The sequence below is a fragment of the Cupressus sempervirens genome, chromosome 8, assembly GCF_028749045.1.
Source record: "Cupressus sempervirens isolate cs-2001-9-10 chromosome 8, ASM2874904v1, whole genome shotgun sequence".
In the NCBI taxonomy this organism is placed as follows: domain Eukaryota; kingdom Viridiplantae; phylum Streptophyta; class Pinopsida; order Cupressales; family Cupressaceae; genus Cupressus; species Cupressus sempervirens.
In genome coordinates, this window is record NC_143125.1 from 625,897,523 (window position 1) to 625,923,078 (window position 25,556).

The 25,556-nt window shown below is 36.7% G+C and overlaps 1 protein-coding gene across 3 annotated transcripts in view; it reads left to right on the forward strand.

The window, feature by feature from the left end:
* Positions 1 to 25,556, forward strand: part of LOC149543999 (LIMR family protein At5g01460-like) — a 123,678-nt gene that overhangs the window by 1,445 nt on the left and 96,677 nt on the right. For all 3 annotated transcript variants that reach the window (XM_089798637.1, XM_089798638.1, XM_089798639.1), the window contains exons 2-3: positions 7,877 to 8,344; positions 8,635 to 8,720. In XM_089798637.1, the coding sequence (XP_089654763.1) occupies positions 7,995 to 8,344; positions 8,635 to 8,720 (436 nt within the window). In that variant the 5' untranslated portion in view covers positions 7,877 to 7,994. The remainder of the gene's footprint in view (positions 1 to 7,876; positions 8,345 to 8,634; positions 8,721 to 25,556) is intronic.

The window sequence follows — 25,556 nt, forward strand, 5'->3', positions numbered from 1 at the left end:
TTTGTGAACTTATGGGATGGGTCACAGAAGAGGTTTCTACTCATGAGAGACGTGCAAGTGAGGTAAATCTTTACACACAGTTGAGCCCTAAATAGGAAGTTGCTGCACATATAGTTTTTAAATTGCAATCAGTTCAAACCAAAAAAGCAATTAGAAAAGCCACGTTTAAAATATCCCATGGAAATGAATAAGAAATGATGTTTATTAGCTAGAGAGTCAAAGTCTCAAGAAAAAGTAAAATATTGCAGATTGAAGAGAAAATATATGTAATTGCCCAAACAATGAAACAATTGCAAGTGATGTCAGCCTTTCTAAATGTTGGTTCTAAAAGGGCCAAAATTTTGCACCAAAGTTCAGGTCATGGCCAAAATAGAGTAGGTTGAGTGAAAATGTATGTAGATTACGGACAGAAAAAGTAGGTCGACATTGGGAAGAGACAACATAGAACCAAATAACAAAAATTTCAAATAAAAAACAAAGGTCAATGCTGAATTATTGTAGATTGTCTCTACACAAAGCCAAATTGACTTGAAATACTTACAGATTTAACTACTTCAACTTTGCAAGTTGACTGCAAGTTATTACAAAGAAGCATCAAATCTTTGCAATTTTTTGCCAAATAAAGGCAGGTTTATGCTAATAGTAGGTTAATTCAGTGGTCCATGGAACTTCTGGGATGGAGGGATAACCAAGAGCCTAAGTTTAGGGATGGGGTGTGTGTGGCACTGATATACATATAGTACACGAAAAACTAGTTATAAAAATATGTATAAGAATCACATTTCAAGTGGAACTTTGACAAACTAGGAAACTAGTAAAATTGCAAATCAATAGTACTGAACACTAAAATTTTAAATACTTGCACAATGGATACCATATCAAATTTGACAAATGAAAATGTCAAATTGGAGATTCTTATATTATTGAAAATATCAATTTCATAAAAGTGATCACAGTGATTAGCATGATATCAAAGCAAGTTCAAATGTAGTGAAGGGAGGCTTCTAATCATCCCCTGAGAAAAATTCCTCATCATTGAAAATACTAGACACCTCATGGTTGAGCTCCACCAAACGAACACCAATCAGCCCCACATCTGAAGCTGTAGCATCCTCATCAATCTATATGTTCCTTTGGCTCTATATCCCATTGTTCTTCTGGACTCTTATAGACACATTTCTTGCGGTCAGTGAGATGCAAAGCACTATATACAACCACAAGTTTCTCTGCTCTCTTAAAGGCAAGTCTGCTCCTCATAAGAGAGTGGATGAAACTATAAGTAAACCAGTTTCTATCAACAAGTGAAGAACTAGAAATTTGAGATTGTAATTGAATGGCTAGATAGTGGTCTTGCATTCCGGTCCATGTAGTTCCACCACAAAATTGGGTCCTCCTATGCCATAATTGACATATCCATCTTGGCCATCTTTATTTAATCCTTAAGTGTGGCAAATTTGGTCCACTTAATGTGGATCTATCTGCCATCAAATAAATCATACATCTTTTCAATGCACCTAAAGAACCCTGCCTTTGCCCCAATATCTTGCATCAGTGGAATTCTACAAGGCCTAGCATAGATAGCCATGTTCACGGGAGTGTTGAGCTTATACCATCTTTGTTGAATGATTGGCTGACTGTGCTCAATTTTGAAAGCTAATGAGGGGTCCTCTCACACAATAGTCCTCATTTGTTTAATTACAGAATTAATACACTCAAACACCTCTCCAAGGGTAGGTGCATGCCCATCCTAGTATCTGATGACCTAGAAAACTGGAGTAATGATGGGGATTACATTTTTGGCATCAGCCCAAAACACATCACTCTTCACTATATCCTTCATCTTCCTACCTTGCTTTGTCTTGGTCTTGGTACACTGATACTATTCTGTCGTTTTAACTTTGAGTTGTCTTGACTCCTGCAATTCAAGCATTCTCTCCAAGAAAATGAAATAGGATGCGTATTTGGTCTCAAGTTTTAGTGAGTTTGAAGGATTCCTTAGAGAAGCTCCTGAAGAGTGCATGTGAATTGTGGTGTTTGAAGATAAACATCTGCACATCTCTAGCATCAGTAACCACTATTTTGGTCTACTCAATCTTCTCCATGTCCTTAGTGCATTTGTTCATGGCATGTACAAAACAGAGTCCACCAAATATGTCTGTTGGTTGCCTCAACAAGTTTTTGTGCAGCTTTGTACATGTGTTGCATCTATCACTGCCTAGACCACATTTTGTGGCTCAACCTTCTCAATAGCCTCCTTGAGGAGGTGGAACTGAAAATCAGCATCTTTGCAATGCCTTCAAAAATTATGGGTCCTTTGTACATGTAAAACCATGATGCTGATGAGTGGGCAATGACTAATGTCTCCACCCATCCATGACCATGACTGTATCCTGTCTTCACCCAACATTTCCTTCATCTTCTCCATCAACACATTGACCTTGGAATAGTTCTTATTCAAGATTGTGTTTCTCAAATCGTTCTTATTCGGTGGCACATATGATGGTCCTCCCCCTGCCACCATCAACATCATCTCCTTATAGAAGGAAATCAAGCTACATGAACGGGATGCTATTGGCAAAGAACTTGCCAATGACATCAACTGCACATTAAACAATTTAGGAATGGGGCTACTTTGCAACTTTGTTACTTTGCAACTTTGTTTCTGCCCACCCTCTTCTTTGTGGTTAATGGCATTGGAAGGAAATGGCTGTGGCATCATTCCTACTCTCATTTCCAAAGCATGACTAATACTTTGTGCTTTTGGCTGCCTCTGTTGAATATGTGCCCTCCTAGACAAAGTAGTAGGCATAGGTGTAGCTGAAGTATCATCCGGAACACCCCAATGCTTGTCTATCTCCATTTGATATATGAGGTTCTTCCTGTCATCCCAAAAAACACATCTTCCCACACCTTTTCCTAGAACAAAAGGGTGTGCATTTGCTCCAGTATTACTGCCATAGCATTCTACACCACAAAAGTTGCATTTCCACTTCCTTATGTGACCACTTCACCCTGACCTCCTTGGTACTAGTGCTTTTGTTGCAAACTGTTTGAAAGGAGAAGTACAAACAAGTAGAGTCTTCACATACCTTGCTAGCAATGCAGTGGGGCACTCTATCCTACGTTACTACCTGTCGCACTTGCCATGGAACTAGCTGGGGCTGCAGGATCAGCCCCACAGTCAACCCACCTCAGCCTCATTTTCATATTCAGATTCAGTTTCACTGTGAGATTGAATCTCTACCTAATCCTCACTCATCATCAGAGCTCATTGTGAAATTGTAATAAACAATATAAATTCTATAAGTGCTCACTTTCAGCATATTTTATTGAATAAGAATGAATCATTTGATGTTGAATATTGATACCAAAATAAAAAATGAAGAAGAAATATTGAATTAGATCCATGAATTTGCATTTGCACCCATTCTATGTCATCAACATTCAACATCAAATGATTCAAATCAGATATTGAAAATTACTAAAAAGAACAAATAGAAACCAAAAAAATACAAAACAAAGCTATAGAAGACTACCTTGTGCCTGATAAATTCCTCCAAATTGGTGAAGAAAACACTTCCTCTTCATTTTCTTGCTCCTTATCACCCCTCTTGCACTTGCAGAAACTGAGTCCCTCTCCTTCACTCCACTCAATCTTTTCTCTCTCTTTTCACCAATCTGTTGCAAAAATAAGAAAATCAAGAGTAACAAAACGAGAGAATTTTTGAGTGTTTTGTACTTAAGAGAGGGCATATATGGTACCCACATGCGCCTTTATTTTTTTTTCTGGTTTTTTTAAAAAACATTTATGGAGTCTCCTGCATTTGTGACAGCAAAATTTAGAGTTCATCAAAAAATAGGTCCGGGTTTCTTGGCATCAAAATGTTATTTTCTGTTGATGTGTAGCTAGGTTGGATCCCTTCTAGGATCAACCTAGTACACCTAATGGCTGATTGGCCTTTTGGCCTTAGCCAAAACTACAAGGCCGACTGAAGGTCTATTAAGAGGCGTTGATTCATATATATGCAAGGCCATTCTTGCATCAATATAAAATGAATTCTGTGATGTACAGAACATATACTGTGCTTGGGGTGATGATAAGAGCTTATCATCTATTGTTGGGAAGGCAACATATCTGATGGTTTGTTTGTGGTTAATGGGCACTACCATATAATTATCATGGTATCAGAGCGGGTCAAAGGAAATGATCCAAAACTGAGTAGGAAAACTGGATTCTAGAAGATTTGTGATGACTAATGGGTGTCACATATGTGGTTTGATGAATTATTGAATACTGAGAAATTCTTGCTAATTGCATGCTGATAGAAATTTGAGAGAAAGAGCCTATACAGATTGTCATTATGATTAGTTTCTTTAAAGAGGAAGAAATGACATTCAGATTGTCAATGTGATTAGTTCCTCGACTTTTTTACATCCAAATGGTTGCACTTGATTGAGTGGACACTCCAATTCCACTCAGTTGAAGAAGAATTTGCAACCTTTTGAGATTGCATACAACATCTGGTATTTATTTTAATTTTTGAGAATCAGAATCTGAAACATAGTTTACAAAAAAAATTGTTAAGATAAATATATAGCATGATAACATTGAATGAAAATTGATTAAACAAATGCATACTTGGGAGATAATTTTAATTACACATGGAGCCTTGACCGTGTACATACCACCACTCATCAACACTTATCCTGTATTTTTCATGAAGAGCTGATGTATCATGATTTTAGAAAATATGTATTGTCAAAACTTGCTCAAGACAATACTTTGAAGTTCTTCATTTGTATATGCTTTCTAAATACAATTGTATGGCAAATAGCAACCTTCCCATCTCTCTATGATGCTACTATCACCAACAATGCAAATACTGCTTTGCTATTCGCAACAAAGCAAATGCTAATAGATGTAAGGGGGTGCTCATCTTGTTCCAGCAGTCAACAATACTTTGCTGCACAATTTTGAAAAAATGTTTCCATTGGGTTATATTCCTTGACCTTTATTATTGTTCTTATTCTATCCACAATAGAGTTCATGTCATCCTAAATCTCACTTGGACATGGGCAATCAATATCATCATACCTAATCATGCTCACAATGGGTAAAGTGAAACTCAAAAACTATTTTCACACGAGTTCACCATTCATCACTAATGACCAATACTCTTAGTTTCTAGCTTTTTTTGTGTTTGACTACTTCCATACAGTCCATAATGCATCGACGACCATACAACTCAAGGCCTCTTGTACCCTCAAAAGTCATCTTAACAATCGTCTGCAGTGCAAATCATGTTTCAACAACCTAACATTGCATAAAAAACACACGATGCATCAACTGTAAAAAAAATAAAATTAAAAACAAAATATAAATTACCTTTAATAGCTCCAACTTGGATAAGGTATACATAGTTTGCGATACAAAATAGGACAATCAAGTTGCCAAAGGTCAATATATGCCATGCCAAAAATACAATAGTTATGAGATTTGGCCTGTTGAATACTATTAATTGTACTCCTGGTGGTGGTAAGGTAATAGACAGAGAGAGTTAGAATGGCTATATCATTATCATTGATGATTTAGAGATTGAAACCATGATATCCTCCAAGACTTGGATCTCTACGATGTTGATCAATTTTAGAATGCCAAGCTTAACTAGCCTGTTTATGTCATACAAGGACTTATCCAACATACAGATTGCTTGTTCTTTTCCAAAGATCTAAAATCATTGAGGTAGAACGTGTAGGTCTGTCTCATTTGCCCAGCCTACTCAAGAAGATATACTTAACATCCATTTGATGTACTCTCCGTCCAAACTAAAGCAGCATTTGAGATGACCAGCAAGGTTACCATCCTTATAGTGGGGACAAAGGCCTTTCCATGGTCTTTCTCTATCTTGTTTTGCATATCCTTTAATGAAAATTTGAACTCTCTACTTCTTGAAAGAAACATTTTATTTATCTTTTACATTGTAAACACATTTACAACCAATGGACCTTTCCCCCTGGGGTAATTCAAACAACAACCTGGTCATTTTTCATCAAGGAACCAAAGTTCATCTTCATGGCAGCTTCCCATTCCTTTCCTTTGTCCTCATCATAGCAAGATTTATTTGCCTACCACCTTGCTTAATTTGTTTCCCTAATAAAAAATGACTGACCTTCCTATTCACAGATTTACTATCATCTGAGAATAAATATAACTTCTTATCTGTAACAACATTATTTACTCAAAGTCTGTATAGTCACGGCTATTAAGTATTTTATGACTGAATAGACTCTAATTTTTCCTGTTTCCAGATGCAGGCATTAGGTGAGACTTGTGTACTAGATATTGTGATTTATAAAAGATGATCTTGCTTTAGATTTCACAAAATTAACACACCCAGGTAGTTATGGTTTAAAATTTTAAAGAACAAGGGATTGGTTTTCTTGCAAGCACTAAATTATTTTTGTGAGAAACAATTCAGGGTTTGAACTGCGCTTCTCCTATTTTAAATTATTTTAAGTTTTTGTGCACTAAACATAAATGGTTAATTTAAAGGCATTAAACCTAAAACGATGTTTTTAATCACTAACAACAATGTAAGTGATATTAAAAGTACTCAGATATGGAGTGATTATTTTGAATTTAAATGTTGAATGATAAGGAATTTAATAGAGGGTGAGCCTCTCATTCAACAGGGTTGATGTTTATACTGCAGCGCTCAAAAGATCCATACTGTGTCTTCACTATTTGAAGCTAGCTTACAGGGGCGCTTCTCCAATAAAATCAGGCATGTGTCTCTGGGCATCATCCGTGCAGTCTACAGGTTCTCTGCTCATGCAATCAGGCTGTTGAGATCTTGTTGCTGCTCATTGGGTTAATGACAATGTTTGTTTAGTGTTGCTGCCGCAAATTCCAGTGGCTTTTGCAGAGATGATTCTGTCATGCTCAAGGCACACACTAGCACTAGACTTCAGTGGACCAGCTCTTGTGCCCATTGGATTAAATGCTCAAGCTGAACTTATGTTATATCATATCTACTCAAACAGGGAAGAAACTTGAATAACAAATACAAAACTGTAACAACTTTGTTATGATAGGAACAAACCATTCATATATAAAGTATTACAGAGACGTAATGGAGAGTACATTGTGGCTTTGTGTATCAATCTAATTATAATATGAACCCAGAAAACTGTTTCCACAAAGTTGGTGTCAGCGAACCCATAAATCGTCCCACAAAATTGGTGTCAACAGACACACAAGATACACTTAAAGAAAGATTACAATGGCCCACATTGACTCAAGTGCATAATTTTGAATTTCATTAGTTTATAACAATTACAAACAAGGTTCATAATGTGATGATATCATTAGTTCATAACAATTACAAACAAGGTTCAGAATTAATTGATATTGTTAGTTCATTACAATTACAAACAAGGTTCAGAATTAATTGATATCGTTAGTTCATTACAATTACAAACAAGGTTCATAATTAATTGATATCATTAGTTCATAACAATTACGAACAAGGTTCATAATGTGATGCATATACCTGTTGAATATCTTCATGTCAGCCACTTTTGAACTTGCCACCCTTACAAGTCTGAGTTAATGTTTGATTCCCAAGACTACCCCATCAGAATTGAGAAAAAGACATCATCAATCTTGACTACACTTAACTTTTCAAATTTTATGGAACAAGGTACCCAACATTGAAAAAGAAGACTTTGTTGATGTTGCAGAAACTGTTTCCATTTATTCTGTTGATTGGAGTTGTTGCTCTTGTTTTTTTAATCATATATGTATTTTGAAGTCGTTCTTTTTTCTGTAACTGATTAGTATCTTATGCATTGAGTGTGTTCTTTGCATATGCAGTGAATTCTTTATAAGAAAGGCAGAAAGTTACCAGAGTTACCTGATTTGGACAGTGTGCCCTCATGTATACTCAGAAATAGTTCTGATCATCATTTGCCAAGTTGAGAATTGAGGAGAAATGGGTGATTTCAATTTGGCTTTGGTTGTGGTAGCAGCAGTAGTGTGCATCCTTGTTTTTCTTTTCAATATCTACCTGCTAATTAATTTTCAACATCCTGATGACCTTAATCAAGCATATTTTCCAAAGCTAGTGGTAGTCCTTGGTCTTTCAGTTGCCGAAATTTCCATTCTGATGTTGCCAGCAGATGTTGCAAATCGACATGCTTGCAGCCATGCAATATACAATGGGGCATGCGATTTAACACTTCCTATGAAGGATCTGTGGTTGGCAATATATATTCTAGATGCAGTATTGGTATTCTTCGTTATACCATTTGCCATGTTTTACTATGAAGGAGATCAAGAAAAGTAACTCTCTCTCTCTCTCTCTCTCTCTCTCTCTCTCTCTCTCTCCCTCCCTCCCTCTCCCTCTCTCCCTCTCCCGCACACACACACAAATATCTCTAGCTTTTCAATGTTTAAGTTAGCTTTCAAATTGTATTAATATTCCTATGGTGTTCATATTATATATTATGTAGTGCATTCATTATATGGTAAAATGAGCCAATTCAGCCTACCAAGAGACTAGTGAAAACTTTACTATGCAATGAATTCATTTTCAAATATGACATGTAAGTTTATTTTTTGGCATTTGACAGGAGCATTGGGAAAAGGGTACTTAGTGCTTTGATATGGGTCATTATGACAGCTGTCGTTGTTGGACTTGTGCTTGGAATTCTTTATGGTGAGGACCAAATATTTTTGAAGACTTTCTTTTTCAAAGTTGACCTTACTAAGGAAGAAGTACAAGTATATATCCCAGTAAGGTGATTGAACGAATGTAGTAAAGTGTAAAATGGTATGAATTTATTGGCATTGAGCTAATGTTGAATTTAGAACTAATATTGTGTGCATATGTGTATATAAACACATATATTAAAATGTGGTTGCTACCATTCATAGAGATTAGTGTTGATGTGGTTTAAACTAATTTGTATGCATCAGAGTTCCCAAACTCATCGTGAGTTGGGCGAGTTGGTGAGTTGGGTCAGCCCAACCGAGTTATGTCATCAACTTGACAACTTGGCTCGTCGAGTTTTGGTGCATAACTTGTCTAGCTTGCCGAGTCTAAGCATGTATAACTCAGTTGGGTCCGAGCATACGCTTGCAAGTTTACTTTGTAATTCTATAGTTGGCTCAAGGTGAGGGAGGATTTATACAAATATAACATTTAAGTTTTCTTATTCCTCAAGTTATATTTGTATAAACATTGTTAGGATGTTTGAGATAGGTTTCAGCTTCATAGGAGTTAAATTGCAAAGTTTAGATCTGGGGTGTTCCAAAAAATTTCAAACTCAACCAAATTGCAAGATTCAACACGCCTTCAACACTCTAACCCCCCAAACCTATCCTAGCTTTCTAAGGTTAATTTGAAGCTAGAACAAGGATTGTCTAAAGGTATTAACTCATTTTATCCAAAATCCCTTGGTTTCAACTCCACATTCTCGACAGATTTAGTTACAATTTGCATTTTACATATATGATGGATTTATCATTATGTTCCTTGTTTATGTATGTGACGAGAAATTTGCTTCTATTTGATGATGCTATAGTGTCTTTAAGTTCTGTTCAATAAAAGGTGGACAAAACAAATTTTAAATTGTTAAAAATCTTTAAATTTCAAGTTTTTTTAATTTTGTTGAGCCGTAGTCAAGTCGTTGCCAAGTCATGAGTGGAGTCGACCTTGCAGAGTTTGAGTTGAGTCCTTGTTTGGGAACCATGGTATGCATACATGTATATAAACACATATATTATAAATGTAGTTGCAGCCATTCATGGAGATTAGTGTTGATGCGAGTTTTATGCCACTACAATATACAAAATTGAATACTTAATATTCCAAGATGGAATACCAAATTTCCAACTGTATTGAATAAGGATGCTCATATGATAAACAATGTACATGGATTGTGTGTTCAAATGAAACAACTTCAAGGTTCCTTGCAATGTCCATAATCTCACTTAGTTATAATGACATGATATGCTATTTATCATAGAGGGACTTATGTTGTTCAAACAATGGATATCAACTATTGCAAACACTCCCAACCAAACAAACTACAAAGGGAATGGGCTTAGAAAGCTAGAATAACTCTAAGAATGTATGAAATTGTAAATGTCTTTGTGACTCTCTTAAACTTAGTTTAGCCATCGACATCAACCAAGCTAGTGCGATCATCTAAGGTAGATGGAAGATGTTCAAATCATCATTGTTTTATTAACTCCATCCATTGATGCACATCAATTTGCAAAACAATAATTGAGGTAAAGCTCATAAATATGCCATTTGACTTTGTGAGACAAACTTACAATCAACAAGTAGCTAGTGGTTTGATCTTAACCGAGTTCATTAAAGATGCATCCAAAATATCTTCCATTGAACTAAAAACTAATCCATAAGTGAGCAAATGTAGAAACCATGCACTCCAAATGATATAGACTATTCATCATGAAGACCAACAATGAATTAAACACAAATTGGCAGTATCATAACAACAATCTCAACAAATCTTCCCTTTACAAATGATTCAAGTTGGCCTTTTTAAGAGGCTTCAAATATAATAAGAGGTTAGGATTGATTTGAGATCGATGGCAAGATTAATCTACATAAGCCTAATTAGGGTTTCCAACTGCAAACATTTAATGCCAGCCAATTTTAAAATAACACCCCTTTATGGGCCAATAAGAAATTACATTGCTTTTATTGACCAATTACAAAAGGGGTTGCCTTCCACATGTACACCTAGCATACCATGATTGGTTGATTGTTTACACATGCAAATTTGAATTTTTCGATAGGTTGGAAATGGATAGGCACCACGTCAACATTCTTATGTTGCAATCTTTGTTTTAATTCCACTTCTCCATCTTTGAAATTTGGAAATCTTCTCATTGGTATGACCTTAAATTTGGAGATTTAGTCATAATTTTGTACTTCCACTTTGCTTTGATTTGCAATTCTAAGTTGCTTGCTTGCTTGCTTGATCACTCCACTTGCAGTTGCCTTGTTGGTGCTTGAGGTTTACATGTTTGCCTTGATATAGGAACTATCCTTACCCACAAAATGTTCAGCTCCATGCCATCCTACCTGCTTGTCATCTTCGTTTTCTCCATCTTCCATTGCAACTTGCAAAATAAGAAAGAGACTTGCAATAAAAGCTTGGATTCACACTTCATAAAATAAATTTGGATTCACACTTCAGAAAATAAACCTTTCATAGATAAGAATTGAAATTAATACAATTGAAACTAATTTTACTGAATTTCAAATATGATAAGCTTGAATCCTTTCTAATCTTCAAATCCGTGCCAAAATGTTGACTTCAAGTAAATTGATTGATTTTAAAGTCCACCAATATAGATTCTGCATGCACCCGCAACTTCTTTCCTATGCCAACATTACTTTGTTAGCATCACATAACATGCCAGTTACCCAAAAGAATTTTGAGTTAAGTTCAGATCTGCAAATTTCTAACCTTTTTACATTTCTGAAGTTATCTTCCTAGTTCAATTTAGTCTCAATGCTATTTGAATTCGGTCTTCAATACTCTCTGAGACTTTGTTGGATTTGATCTCCAAATGATGAAATTATCACTGCTGTAAGTTCTCTGGACTTTTGGGCGATTTATTTGCTTGATTGTGGTTTTGAAATGAACTAGGGAGCCTTCTTATATAGGCACCCAAGCACAAGAGTTGTCTGCTTTAGCCCAAGCCCTCTTGCACAATTTGAATGGCATCATACAGATGGGGTCGCATGTGTTAAGTTTTATGTGGTGGATCTAGTGCTTGTGCATTAAAATAGTGGATCATGCAAGTGGGTGGAATTTCAATCTCTCTTGGGCTCAAGAACCCCATGGAGTTCGGAAGTCCGCCCTCTCGTGGGCTCTTTGCCTAAGACAAGTTTGACCTTGTGTCAAACCCTTTGAAGTTCTCTTTAAATCTCACGCTTTTGCCACTTATTTTCGAGATTTTGGTTCAAAATTCATGATCTCCAAGTTAGTCTCTTCATTACACTTCATGAGCATGTTCATATTTATACCAACTTCTCTCAGTTTTCAAATCATGAACTTAAAATTTCCTTCTGCAAATCACATTGGTGACAAATTTCAATCCCCTTATGTTTTGGTCTGACTTATAGCGTGCACGTTGGTTGTGTTGGTTCTCAAAACTGCAGGGTGTCAAACCCTAAAGGTATGCCAAGCCTTATGCTGAGATTCATCATTAGATCTTGGCATATGAGTGGGATTGATTGAATTGTTCAAACTCCCCTTCACTTCAGTTCTGCTAGTCCAAGGTGGGTGTACCTTCAATCTGAATAAGCAGATTATAATTTTGGTTCACTTGTATCTCCTTTGTTCCATTCCTCACTGGCATAAGGTGAGAATTTTGAAACTGAATTAAATCCTAGTTCCTACACCTACACTTACTAGTTGAAACGAAAGGAGTCTTTGATGGAATAACTTTATGCTATCAAGACAAGATTATGATTGGTGGATTCCCTCTATTGGTCAATAGAGTCAATCTTCTGTTTCTTCAATGGTTTTGTATCACTCTTTTAGACAATATTTATATCCATACCTTATATGAATATGCAATTGTTTGACTCGTTATTTTTGGATCTGTAATAGTATAGTTTTTTTGTTAATATTTAAAAGGTAAGTACATTGTTTGTTAATTGATTAAACCATCATGTCAAAACCACCCTTCCAGTCTACCAAGATACCTTCTTATTAGTGGTTTTCAGACAACAAACTACTGCCCTCCAACCATTAACAAACCACCATACATTCATCTCTTTCAACTGCAAATATACAATAAGTCATTACAGTGAAGTGGCATTTCAGACCCTTGTGTCAGCACTATGATGACACTATACAAAAAAGACTACATTAAAACCTCTCTGTGTGTACCAAAATTTAGGGCTGCTACTGCCCATTACAAAAAATAGAGCACAAAAAATACCAGATTTCACAAACCTAAATTAGACTGCCATTACTCGGGTTTGCCTCAGTCTTTCCGCCCGTGGGCTTGATCCTTCTTGTCCTCCTTTGCCTCGGCACCTGTGGTTGTGCAACCAGCCTATTCATCAATGCTTGAAGCCTCTTGTCTTCTTGTACTCATGACCTCCTTCCCCTTTGGTACTGATTTCTCTTTTATAAAGTTATGGGAGCACTATAGACTGGCACAACCTTTACCAAGAAATGTTTGAATTATATACCCCAACCATTAATTTATTTTATTATTACAGCCAATTGTTTAATTATCAAAAAATTTCTTCCTCTACCTACATTCCCACGGATAAATTTGTTATGTGCTCTTACAATAACTTGCTTCATTTGCTTTTTTATTTTCACCTGTCTTGAGATCCTTTGCAAAAATAATTTACTTCTTGGTGAAAAAATGTACTTTCATATTTCCTTTGGTTATTTCTTTAGTAGAAATATCTTAAAAATAAAATACTTTATCATTTGCTGATCCTGAGAAAAAAACTTGCTTCATATTTGCTTTGCTTATTTCCCGAGTGGAAATATGTTCAAAAAATCCCTTCATCATTTGCCTTTTAATCATCTATCTAGAAACATTGTCACCCTAATGTAGAAACACATTATATGGTTAAAATCATTGCTGGACCATAACTGTAGAGAACTTCAACTGGTTCTAACTTCGATTCTATAATAGCCCTTGTAAATCTGATTAAAATCCGCTGTTGTGAAACTCAAGAAATATTGTCAAACATTTAGCATACAAAAGTTGACCCCCCTGTTATGAATTCTCTGTTTGTCTTCTTTAAGTTTGTAGGCTGCAAATGAGGTTATTGAATGCTTCTAGTTCTAGCAATGCAAGGTTGTCATAGAAATGATATACTAGCTGTTTCAGACCTTTGACAAACACATACATGACTGAAATTAACTATTACAGCTAATAGACAATAAGACAAACACTTGCCATTCATCCCAATGAGCACCTACAGCCACTAGGCATTTCTACAAACGCTTGGCATGCATATTAGTGATTCAATATAACTGAAATGCATAACGAGAATGTGGTATTTCATCAAGTAGTTATTGTGCAACCTTGCAACTATTTATTTTAATTCCGAACCATTTGCAATGATCAATACAATGCATCAACATATATTTAATTTTAAATAATGGAACCTGGGGCTGATCACTGGCATTGAAGAATACCCACGCCAACTATAAGGATTTTGTAGCCGCTGTCAAGCAATATGTTTGAATGCTGCTGCAGACTTCATATGCAACTCTGTAATAAATGCAGACCGTTAATTAGGGAGTTTGTGGCAGTGCCAATACTAGTCACCATTTCTACATTTCCAACACTGATCTGCAATGAGATCGCATCCTGTAATTGGTGTCTCTCAGTGACACCCTTTAACTTGAAACTTGCAGAATCAAACCCACACAATTTGTAGAATATGTTAGCCTTTCACAGTGACACCTGGTTCCTTGAACTGCAGACGATTTCAGCTATCAATGTGCCGTGTCAATTCACACAAAAACCCTTCGATACTATCCTAGCAATATTGCATCAAATCAGTTTACATCAGCACCAATTTACCAAACCAAATTAGCAGATATAGTTTTTAGAATTTCAGACACAATTCACCATGTATTTCATTGGCTCAAAGTGCAACGGCAATTAAAGGAATCAGTCCCCACAGCAGTCTCAAGAAGAAGCTCTCAGCAAATTCATAAAATGAATAAAAATCAAATCTCATAGAATGAACTGATTTCTCATAAAGCATTACTTTTAAGTTTTATAATAATAAAAGATAACTTTTTCAAAACACCAAAAGCAAGTAGCTTCTTTCACAAACTTTTCACTAAGGAACCTTTATCAATACACTTTTCAATTAAAAGCTTTCATTTAATACTTTTGAATCAATAACTCCCAACCTAAAAGCTTCATGAAGACACTTTTCACTTAAAAGGCTTCTCCAACACACCTTCAAATTATACTAACATAATTATAAAATTATTCATTAAGACAACCTTATTAACTTATAATATGAACCTCCATTAAATGACCCAATCAATCACTGAAGATGCCAATCACCATGTGCCTCAATTGTACTGCTAAAAATAGTAAGCACCCAGAATTGACTTCCTATAAATAGCAAGTCACTCGATAGAGACCCTCAAAACACACTGTCAGCTCATGAGAGTTGCAATGATGAACTGACTTTGCCAAGCTACATGAACCTGCTAAAATGGGGGACATTACATTATGTATACACTGCATATGTTGTCTCCAAAATAATACTTCTTTATGAATAGATTCCTCATCTTGTGAGACACAATTCACAACTGACATGAGGATAAATACTTCAAATTACATTATTTTTCCATTCGATTTAAACAATTAGGGTACAAGTAACAAAACCGTACTATTTCCATCTTCTATTTTTATTTTTCACCATGTATTTTCACTTCGCTGACTTATTTTATTTAAAAGTATTTACTTCATCCATATTTTTCAGCAGATATAACGTTTCACTTGGTTTAATTGTGCATGCATGTAACACATCTTTGCCCTTAATTTTAGTTTCAATAGCCTGTTGAACATTGGTCCATTCAGGTAGCCTTTTAAAGTTTTTGAAATAAGAATATATGCCAACTTTGAATCCTTCAATTTTCGATAAGACATGAGGCATCGGTAAGATGTTTTAAAAGTCTTTTCGGTTTGAAATGTCTTGCTGATTCCCAATGTCTCATCAAAACTTAAGAATTCAAAGATTGCATATTTTCTTATATAAAAGGCTACTTGATTGAATCAATGTTCAAAAGGCTATTGAAACTAAAGTTAAGGGCAAACATGCATTACATGTATGTAAAATAAAACCAAGTGAAACATTATATCTGCAGGCAAAACATAGAAGAAATAAACATTGTTCAAGTAAAATAGGCCAGAGAAGTGGAAAAACATGACGAACATAAAAACAAAAGATTGAAAATATATGGTTTTATGACCTAATTGTTTAAAACGAATAGAAAAGTAAAGTTACTTGAACTATTTATCCTCATGTGAGGTGTGAATTGTATTTTCACTTTTGCCAAATGAGGGATATATTCACAAAGTATTATTTTGAGGACAAAATATGCAGTTTATACACACTTGGCACAAGTTGATTTTAACAATATAATATGTTTCTACATAAAGGTGACAATGTTTTTCGATAGGTGATTAAAAGGAAAGGATAAAGATATTTTCACTCAAAAAATAAGCAACACAAAAGTAGGTTTGTTCACCAAAAAATAAATTATTTTCATGAAGGATATTAAGGTGAAAATAAAAATGCAAATGTGCAAGTATCTTAAGGGCACATCACAAATTTATCCATGGGAGTATAGGTGGAAGGTTTAATTTTTAATAATAAAATAATTGGTTGTAATAATAAAATAATTAATATTTGGGGGATATAATTCAAACATTTCTTAATAAAGGTTGTGACGATCTGAACTTCTCTCTCAACTTTATAGAAGGGAAGTTAGGGCTTAAGGGGAAGGACATCATGAGTTGTGAGAAAATCATCATCAATTGTAACAATACTATTGTAGAACACTTGTGTATAAATATTAATTTGCTTCCTGATATTGTGTATAAATCACAATGAAATGTCTCTAAACTGGTTACACCTGTTTTATTGGCTTAAGTAGCCAAGGTTATTTGACGGTTGCTGTATGCAAAGGTTTTTCCTTATTATATTAATTTGAGTACCAAGGGTATATCTTGGATTAATCAGAGACCTTCAATATTGCTATGTGATTGATATACTTGGTTATCTCAAGGAGAGATTAAATTCATGCTGATAAATCATGATAATAAGATTAATTCATTTGATCAATAGGGATTCAAATGATTGACATTCATGTAAGGTATGGATATAAATATTGTCTAGCAAAGTAATACAAAACCATCGAAGAAAGAGGAGATTGACTCTATTGGCCAATAGAGGGAAGACACTGATCATATTCTTGTCTTGATAGCATAAACTTATTCCATTCAAAGAGTCATTTCATCTCAAGTTGTAAGAGCTAAGATTTTATTCAGGTATAGAGTTTTCACCCAAAACCTAGTGAGGAATAGAACAAAGGATATGCAAGTGAATCAAAATTATAATATGCTTAATCAAATTGAAGTTACACTCTCCTTGGTGTAGCAGAACTGGAAGTGTAGGGGAGTTTGATCATTTCAATCAATCTTGTTTGTTGGCCAATATTCAATTTTAAATCTGAGCATAAGGCTTGGTATGCTTAATAGGGTTTTACAAACTACACTTTGAGAACCAACAAATTGGGAATTTTGTTGGGGACGATTGAAGAAAAAGTGACTTCATTGGTGGAAAGTACTTAGAGAAGAAAATAACATATTCCTCTTGAAACAAAATAAAAATATGAATGACAATAAAATAATTTACTGCAGTGAAAACTAGTGACATAAGTTTGAGGCTGCAATTCTCAAAATCTCAGCCTTATATGTTTAGTAAAAGGTCATTAAGACAAGGACATCTATTGAACCTTTGAAATTGAATTAGAAAAGATCTAAAGCTAAGCAAAATAGTAAAAGACCTCAAGATTGTAGTCCACAACACAATCCATTGGGGCTAGAGAATGGAAGGAGATTTCCATATAGAGAGAATGGACAAATCAAGTTTTTTAATGATGAAGACTTTTTTCCTATAAGAGATGAACAAGATACTCAAAAAATAATAGAGGAAGAGATAAACCTAATGTTAGAATATTATAATGTTTCTTTAATGGTTATCCTAGTTAGTCTTTAGTTTATTAGGTAGTTTCTATTTCCATCGTTAATTCATGATTGTTTCTTTTAGAAACACCGTGTTTGTAAATCTATATAAGGAGTTTTCATCTCCCTTGTTTAATACAACTACAACAACATTGACTTATCATAACATGGTATCAGAGGAGGTCGATGAGATTTCATAAAATTTGGCAGATGTTTTAAGAAAAAATCGAGCCTCTTTTGATTTGAAATAAAAATCATTAGAGGTATTTTATGAAAACTTTTATGGTTCATCTTCGAGGACTTTTGATGGAAATCACAAGTTTGGTTAAGGGTTGTGATCCCACGATTTCTTGGTTGCAACAAAAGCCTTTGATTTTTTAGGGTTGCATGTACTTGCATGTTGCCGGCACATGCTGGTTTACCATGCAAAGTCTCATGTTTTGCCGCCCTTAAAATTTCCTGATGGTTTTTCATATATTTTTTTGATGGGTTTTCATAATTTTTTCCCCAAAATTTTTTTGATTTTGTAATTCACAAAGTTGTGTGAGATTACTTTATGGGTTTATAATTTTTTTCCTCGAAATCAGCTGTTGGGTTTTACTGTTTTCTTTTAAAAAATGCAGCTTTGTATTGTCTGGTTTTGATTTAGTTTTCACCACAAAAAATTATTATGAGGTAATTGGTAAATACTTGCTTATTAATAACAGAGACCGAAAGGTCAATTTATACAAAAGGAAGAGACGATGTTTCCTTAGGAAACGATCGTAAAGAATAGAAACATTCTATTCCAGAGAAAGCAAAAAATGAAAGCAAACTAAAGCTAAAGATATTTACAAGATAACCATTAACTAATAATAGACGTCTTATCTATTATTGTAATACCCTCCCTTAATGGTTAATCTATCTAACACACCAAGCTGTCCTCTGAATTTGACAAACTTATCAGGACCAAGAGGCTTGGTGAGAATGTCTGCAGTCTGATCTGAGGTAGGAACATACTGCAGATCTATAGTCCCGTCTTCAACCAGCTGTCGTATGTAATGACAATGAACATCCACATGCTTGGTTCGTTCATGGAAGACTGGATTCCGTGCTAACTTGATAACGCCTTCGTTATCAACAAACAAAGTAGTCGGTCCTGCTGGTGACATCTGCATATCCCCAAGCATCCGACGAAGCCAGACAGCTTCACATCCTGCCTTAACAGTCCCTCTGTATTCAGCCTCTGTAGAAGAGAGAGAAACTGCCTGCTGCTTCCTGCTGTTCCATGTGACTGCACCGGATCCCAAACTGAACACATATCCAGATGTTGACTTTTTATCATCAACAGAGCCTGCCCAATCTGAATCTGTGAACCCACTGAGTTTAGGATTAGAACTCCGAGAATACAGAAGTCCATAATCAGAAGTGCCCTTCACATAACGAAGCACACGCTTTGCTGCCATCCAATGATCAACCTTAGGAGCGGTCATAAAGCATGAAATATAGCTGACTGCGAAGCTGATATCAGGCCTAGTAGCAGATAGGTAGATGAGGCTGCCTACTAGTTGCCTATACGTAGTATCATCAACGGAAGGAGAATCAGACTTGGCTGATAACTTGAGACCTTTCTCCATAGGTGTAGATGCAGGTTTGCAATCCTGCATTCGGAATTTGTCTAACAAGGCTCTGGCATATTTGGACTTAGAGATGAATATACCAGAAGACTGTTGCCAAACTTCAACACCTAAGCAATAATGCATGAGCCCAAGGTCAGTCATATCAAAAGACTGTCATAAGTGTTGTTTGATTCCCTGAATCAAAGATGCCGAACTGCCAGTGATGATCAGATCATCCACATAGATAACCAGAAGGATGATGTCACTGTCAGTAGTCTTGATGTACAGATTTGAGTCTGAAGAACTCCTCTTGAAGCCTTGATCACTGAGGTACGTATCAATCTTGATGTACCATGCCCGAGGGGCCTGCTTCAAACCATAGAGAGCTTTTACCAATCTGAGAACCTGATGGTCTTTACCAGCAACCTTGAAACCAGGAGGCTGCGTCATGTAGACCTCTTCATGGAGATCACCATTCAGGAAAGCACTCTTTACGTGCATCTGATGGACCTTTCAGCCAAACTGTGCTACCATGGCTAGGACTAATCTGATGGTGCTCATCTTTGCAGTAGGAGCAAAGGTCTCCTCATAATCAATGTCCTAACGCTGAGAAAAGCCCTTTGCCACTAAACGAGCTTTGTACTTATCCAAAGTACCATCTGATTTGTATTTGATTTTGTAGACCCATTTGCAGCTAATGGGTTTCTTCCCTGGGGGAAGATCAGAAAGGACCCAAGTTTTGTTCTTCAACAGGCTCTGGTGTTCAGATTGCATGGCCTGTTCCCACTCTGGAATTCCTTTAGCCTCGGAATATGTTTGAGGTTCAAACACATTGTGAATGTTGGCCATAAGAGCAAAGTTAACAGAATCTATAGTTTTGCTCTTTTTCCGAGTAGTTCTCCCATCAATGAGCTCATCATCATGAAGATCAGCAAGTGTCTTAGCCCACCACTTAGGCCGGAGAGGAGAATGACCAACAGTAGTACTAGGAGATGCTTGATCAGCAGGATCCTGATCAGAAGAATCTGGATCAAACTCAAGTGAAGCATCTTCAAAACGAGGTGATCATGCAGGAGAAGTCGGAGGTGGCTGTACAGGTATCACTGGCAGGACTGGAGCTGTAGGAGCTACTGGAGCCCTCCCATCAGGTGGACCTAATGGAAGCCGAACTCCCAAATCATGAACCTGCATAGGCTGGTTTGCTGGATCAGGAACAGGAGAAATAGGCATGAATGGTCCTCGCTGCTCATCAAAGACTACATTGCGGCTGTATATGAGACGAGATGTCTCAACATCAATAAGGCGGTAGGATTTGTGAAGACTGCTATATCCAGCAAGCATCAGTTTTTGACTCTTGGCATCCAACTTGGTGCGTGAAGCATCAGGGATCCAAACAAAAGCAAGAGAGCCAAAAACCTTCAGGTGACTGATTCTGGGCTTGCGACCTGACCAGGCCTCTTCCGGAGTTTTACCTTTGACCGCCACTGTGGGTGACCGGTTCAACAGATAAACTGCAGTGTTAACTGCTTCTGCCCAAAAACGCTTCGGAACATGTCTGTGTTCGAGCATGGAACGAGCCATCTCGGTGATTGTCCTGTTCCGACGTTCAACTACACTGTTCTGTTGTGGCGTGTGGGGTGTGGTGAATTGGTGTTGGATGCCATGTGTATCCAAGAAGCTAGAGAAAACATTAGAACAAAATTCCCCCCCATTGTCTGATCTAAGAGTAATAATAGATTTCCCAGACTCTTTTTCAACTAAGGGTTTAAACTTTTGAAATACAATAAATGCATCGGATTTCTTTTTAAGGAAATACACCCACATTTTTCTACTGAAATCATCTACAAACAATAGAAAATACCTGTACCCAAGAACAGAAGGAGTGGCCATAGGGCCGCAGATATCAGCATGAACAAGCTGAAGTACTTGAGAAGCTTGCCAAGAATCGCCACTGGGGAAAGGTGTGCGATGTTGCTTCCTAGCCTGACATGCGTCACAAACTCCAAGGTGTTGGGTTTGAATCTCTTGCAAACCAAGAACAAGCTCATCCCGAGCAAGTTGTGAGAGATAATGCACATTTAAGTGCCCATATCGCTGATGCCAAAGTGTGCTGATGGAAGATCGCCGAGCAGCCATAGCTAAGTCCTGAGAATCACCAGAATCAGTAAGTCTGAAAAGACCATGATCCTCAAGACCAACTGCAATAGTAGACTTAGTCGCCCGATCAGTGATGGTGCACTGATGTGAACTGAAGGTGACTGCCAAGTGTGGAGAATGTCGCAGCAACTGACTGACCGAGAGTAGATTTAGTTCCATCCCTGGAACGTTACTACACATCAAGGAATATGAGCTTCCTCCCAACAGACTGAATTTGAATGTTGCCTTTACCAACAACCGTGTACTCTTCTCCACCACCAAAGATAACAGAATCTGAATAAGGCTGGTAGTCAATAAACCAGTCTCTGCGGTGAGTGAAATGTCGAGAGGCACCTGAATCAATGTACCAGGCAGATGACTGTACATGATCTGCGGGTCTTTTAGCCATGAAGGCGTAAAAGGCAGATTCTGCCTGCTCAGTGTGCTCTGTACTGTTCGCTTTGGGTTGCGAACCTGATTGCTTAGACTGGGCAGCTAAGCGTTTCCGACATGCAACCTTCATGTGACCATACTTGTGGCAATAGTTGCATTGAATGTTCTTCTTTTTTGGTACCATCGGATGCTGGAGCAGAAGACTTCTGCTGAGATGGTTGCTGAAACTTGCCCTTATCCTTCTGAAAGGATTTCGCAGCAAAGGCTTGCTTAGTGGAGGTGGAACTGGAGCTGCTATTGAACTGTTGTTTCCACCGATCTTGCTGAAGTAGCAGGGTGCAGAGATCAGTGAACTTTAGATCAACACCAGTAGATGTGATGTTGAGAGTCTCGATAAAATGCTCATAGGAATTTGGTAAACTCCGAAGAGTGATTACCACAATATCCTCTTCCTCCATCTTGCGACCGATGGCAAGTAACTGATCACGGATTTCCTGAATCCGATTCAGGTGTGCCTGGAGCGAGGTGCGCTCATCCATGACAATAGAAAACAGAGTGTTTTTCAGAAAGAAGGCTCTGCTCTTGTCGGAAGTCTCATGAAGACCTTTTAGATGTGTCCAGATTTCGGCCGCTGTCTTGCCAGATGGAATCTGAGAAAGCTGGTCATCAGCTACGGATAGTTTGAGAAGCATTACTGCCTCTCGATTATTCAGATCCCATGTATCTTGATTAGGACCTGGAGAAGTCGGACGCTGCGTAACACCCAGAACAAGTTGATCAGTGTTTCGATATTCGAAGATTGCAATGATGCGTTGCTTCCAGGTTCCATAATTGTGACCATTGAATTTGGAATTATGCTCGAGCAGAATATTTTTCAGAGATGCCATGGCACGTTTTTCAATGAAAAATTGTGAAAATCTGTGAAGGCACGTTCTTCGAGGCAAAAATACGGAAGACCCAGAAGAATCAGAGAATGACCTAGAAGAGAGCTCGAAATACCCAGAAGGAATCTGTTGTCATTTTCTGAATCCGCTGGCTCGAAAATTGAGGCACAAAAATCGAGGCACCCAGAAAAAATGGACAACAACCCAGTTGAGCTCTCGAAAAACCCACCAAGAATGCAAACAAAATTTTTTTCGACCCCAAAAATTAGGGTTTCGGAAAAAAACGGCCCTAGCTGAAAAAAGCTTGAAAAAACTTTAGATTTCTTAATGAAAAATGGTCGAATCTGCTTCCCAGCAAATGATTAGAGACTGAGACGTTGCAAGACAGAGTGTGACCTCCAAATGATGGCGGATTTTCACCCCAAAAACGCGAGATTTGCAAAGGTTTGTAAAAAAAACGCAGAGCCGCGACTGATACCACGTGAGCTTGCTGAAGAGAGAAGCCACGATTTTCACCAAACACAGAGCCGTGAGTCTGAAGGACCAGACAATCCGTGGTAAAAAATACCAATAAAAAAACGCGATTTGCAGAAGATGTTAGGCAAAAGAAATCGCAATTTTTAGATACCAGCTAAGAATGGTACAAAACGACCACGATTTTCATGCAATTTGTAGACCCGTAATTCGGAAATTTCTCCAAGCAGAAAACCCTAGGTGGGTTTTGGAGAATTTAACTGAAATAATTTTGGAAAAATTTAAACATAATTTCAAGAAGAAATTATAAATTTTTCCGAAAAAATTTAAGTATTTAGCTTTGATACCATATTACGAGGTAATTGGTAAATACTTGCTTATTAATAACAGAGACCGAAAGGTCAATTTATACAAAAGGAAGAGACGATGTTTCCTTAGGAAACGATCGTAAAGAATAGAAACATTCTATTCCAGAGAAAGCAAAAAACGAAAGCAAACTAAAGCTAAAGATATTTACAAGATAACCATTAACTAATAATAGACGTCTTATCTATTATTGTAATAAAAATTGTGTTGGGATTTGATCGATTTTCACCTCAAAAATCATGTTAGGTTTTTCCAAAATTTCTCCAAAAAAATCATGCCTTTTTGTAGTTTGTTTTGGGGCATCATGCTCATCTAGAAAGTTTGGAGGGTTTGCCGATTTTCCTCAACATTGTGCTAGTTGTTCTCAATGTTTGTCTTTGTCTCCAAGGAAGAGCAACTTCGTTATCGAACATTAGGTTGGATATTTTATGATGATTTTTGGTTAGATGTTTATGTGATTCTGGGAGGGTTAGTGGCAAACTCATCTCAGTGGCAGAGTCAGTGGCAAGCTCTTGTCTCTTGTTACAAAGCATTTTGAAGAACCCTTCTCTGTTACTTTATGGGTGAATTTTTGGCTTCTTGGTCATTAACATTTTACAGATCCAAGGAGGATCTGAGCAGCAACATAATGTTTTGTAGAATTTGTGATCATAAGACAACACTTAGACAATGACCATTAAGGGAGGGTATTAGAGTGTTATAATATTTCTTGGTCATCTTAGTTAGTCTTTAGTTTATTAGGTAGTTTCAATTTATGTCTTTAGTTCACGATTGTTTCTTTTAGACACATTGTCTTTGTAAATCTATATAAGGAGTTTTCATCTCCTTTGTTTAATAGTAATTACACCTACAATAACATCAATTTATCATAGCACCTCACTTGTGCAGCCAAAGGCTATAACGAAAGAAGCTTTCAAAACTGTCAGAGATCTCTCTTGTACAATTTTAGCCCAAACAAGGAGTTGAGTACCCCTAGTAGTTTCTCTATCCCTCCAAGGGCACCAAGTAGATGCTTAAGCGAGACACAAGTTAATTTACCCAAGCAAATAAAAAGTTACCGAACAACAATTACAACACTAGGTACAAGATCGACTTGTGACAATTGGAAAATCTAAAAATGATAGAGCAAAATGAGGAGATGGCTCAAGAAGCATTAAATATTATACTAGAATTGGGTACAGACAGTAAACATGGTGAGCACAAAAATATCATGGATGCATCTATGGCACAGATCAATACAAATTCTATATCCCAACATTCACATTTAAATAACCCTTGTAGTCATAATCAAAATAGGGCAGTGTCTCACCAAATGAATGTGCCAAACAAATCCAATGAGATATCCCAAAATATAGATACAAAACACACCTGTAGGAGAGATGGGTAATTACAACAATTGTGGATCCTAGTACCAACACAATTATCAATATGAAGGGAACAATCAGAATATCATACAAAATGGATACCAGCAATACCGGACAAACCCTTCAAGTAGTTCATACCAACAGTTTCAACAAGGGCATTAGAATTGTTTTTATCAAAGATACCAATATGATCATGTAAACCAAAACTATCTGCATCACCAACATGGTCAACATGGTCAATACCATCAGGGTGAACAATATCAATTGCAAAAGGTATTTTCAAGAGGCCCTACGAATGTAGACATGACCAATGAACTAAGGAATGCTGTCCCTAAATTCACTGGAAATAATGCCATGCCAGGAGAAAGCCATGTCAAGGAATTAAAAAATTTGATGGACAATTTTGATGTTGAACACAAAGATATATGTATGAATCTATTAATGCAATCCCTCATAGAGGACACAATTGATTGGTATAAAATTCTGCCAAATGCCCTAATCAGTTTCTGGCTTGAATTCAGAAGAATGTTTGTTGAAC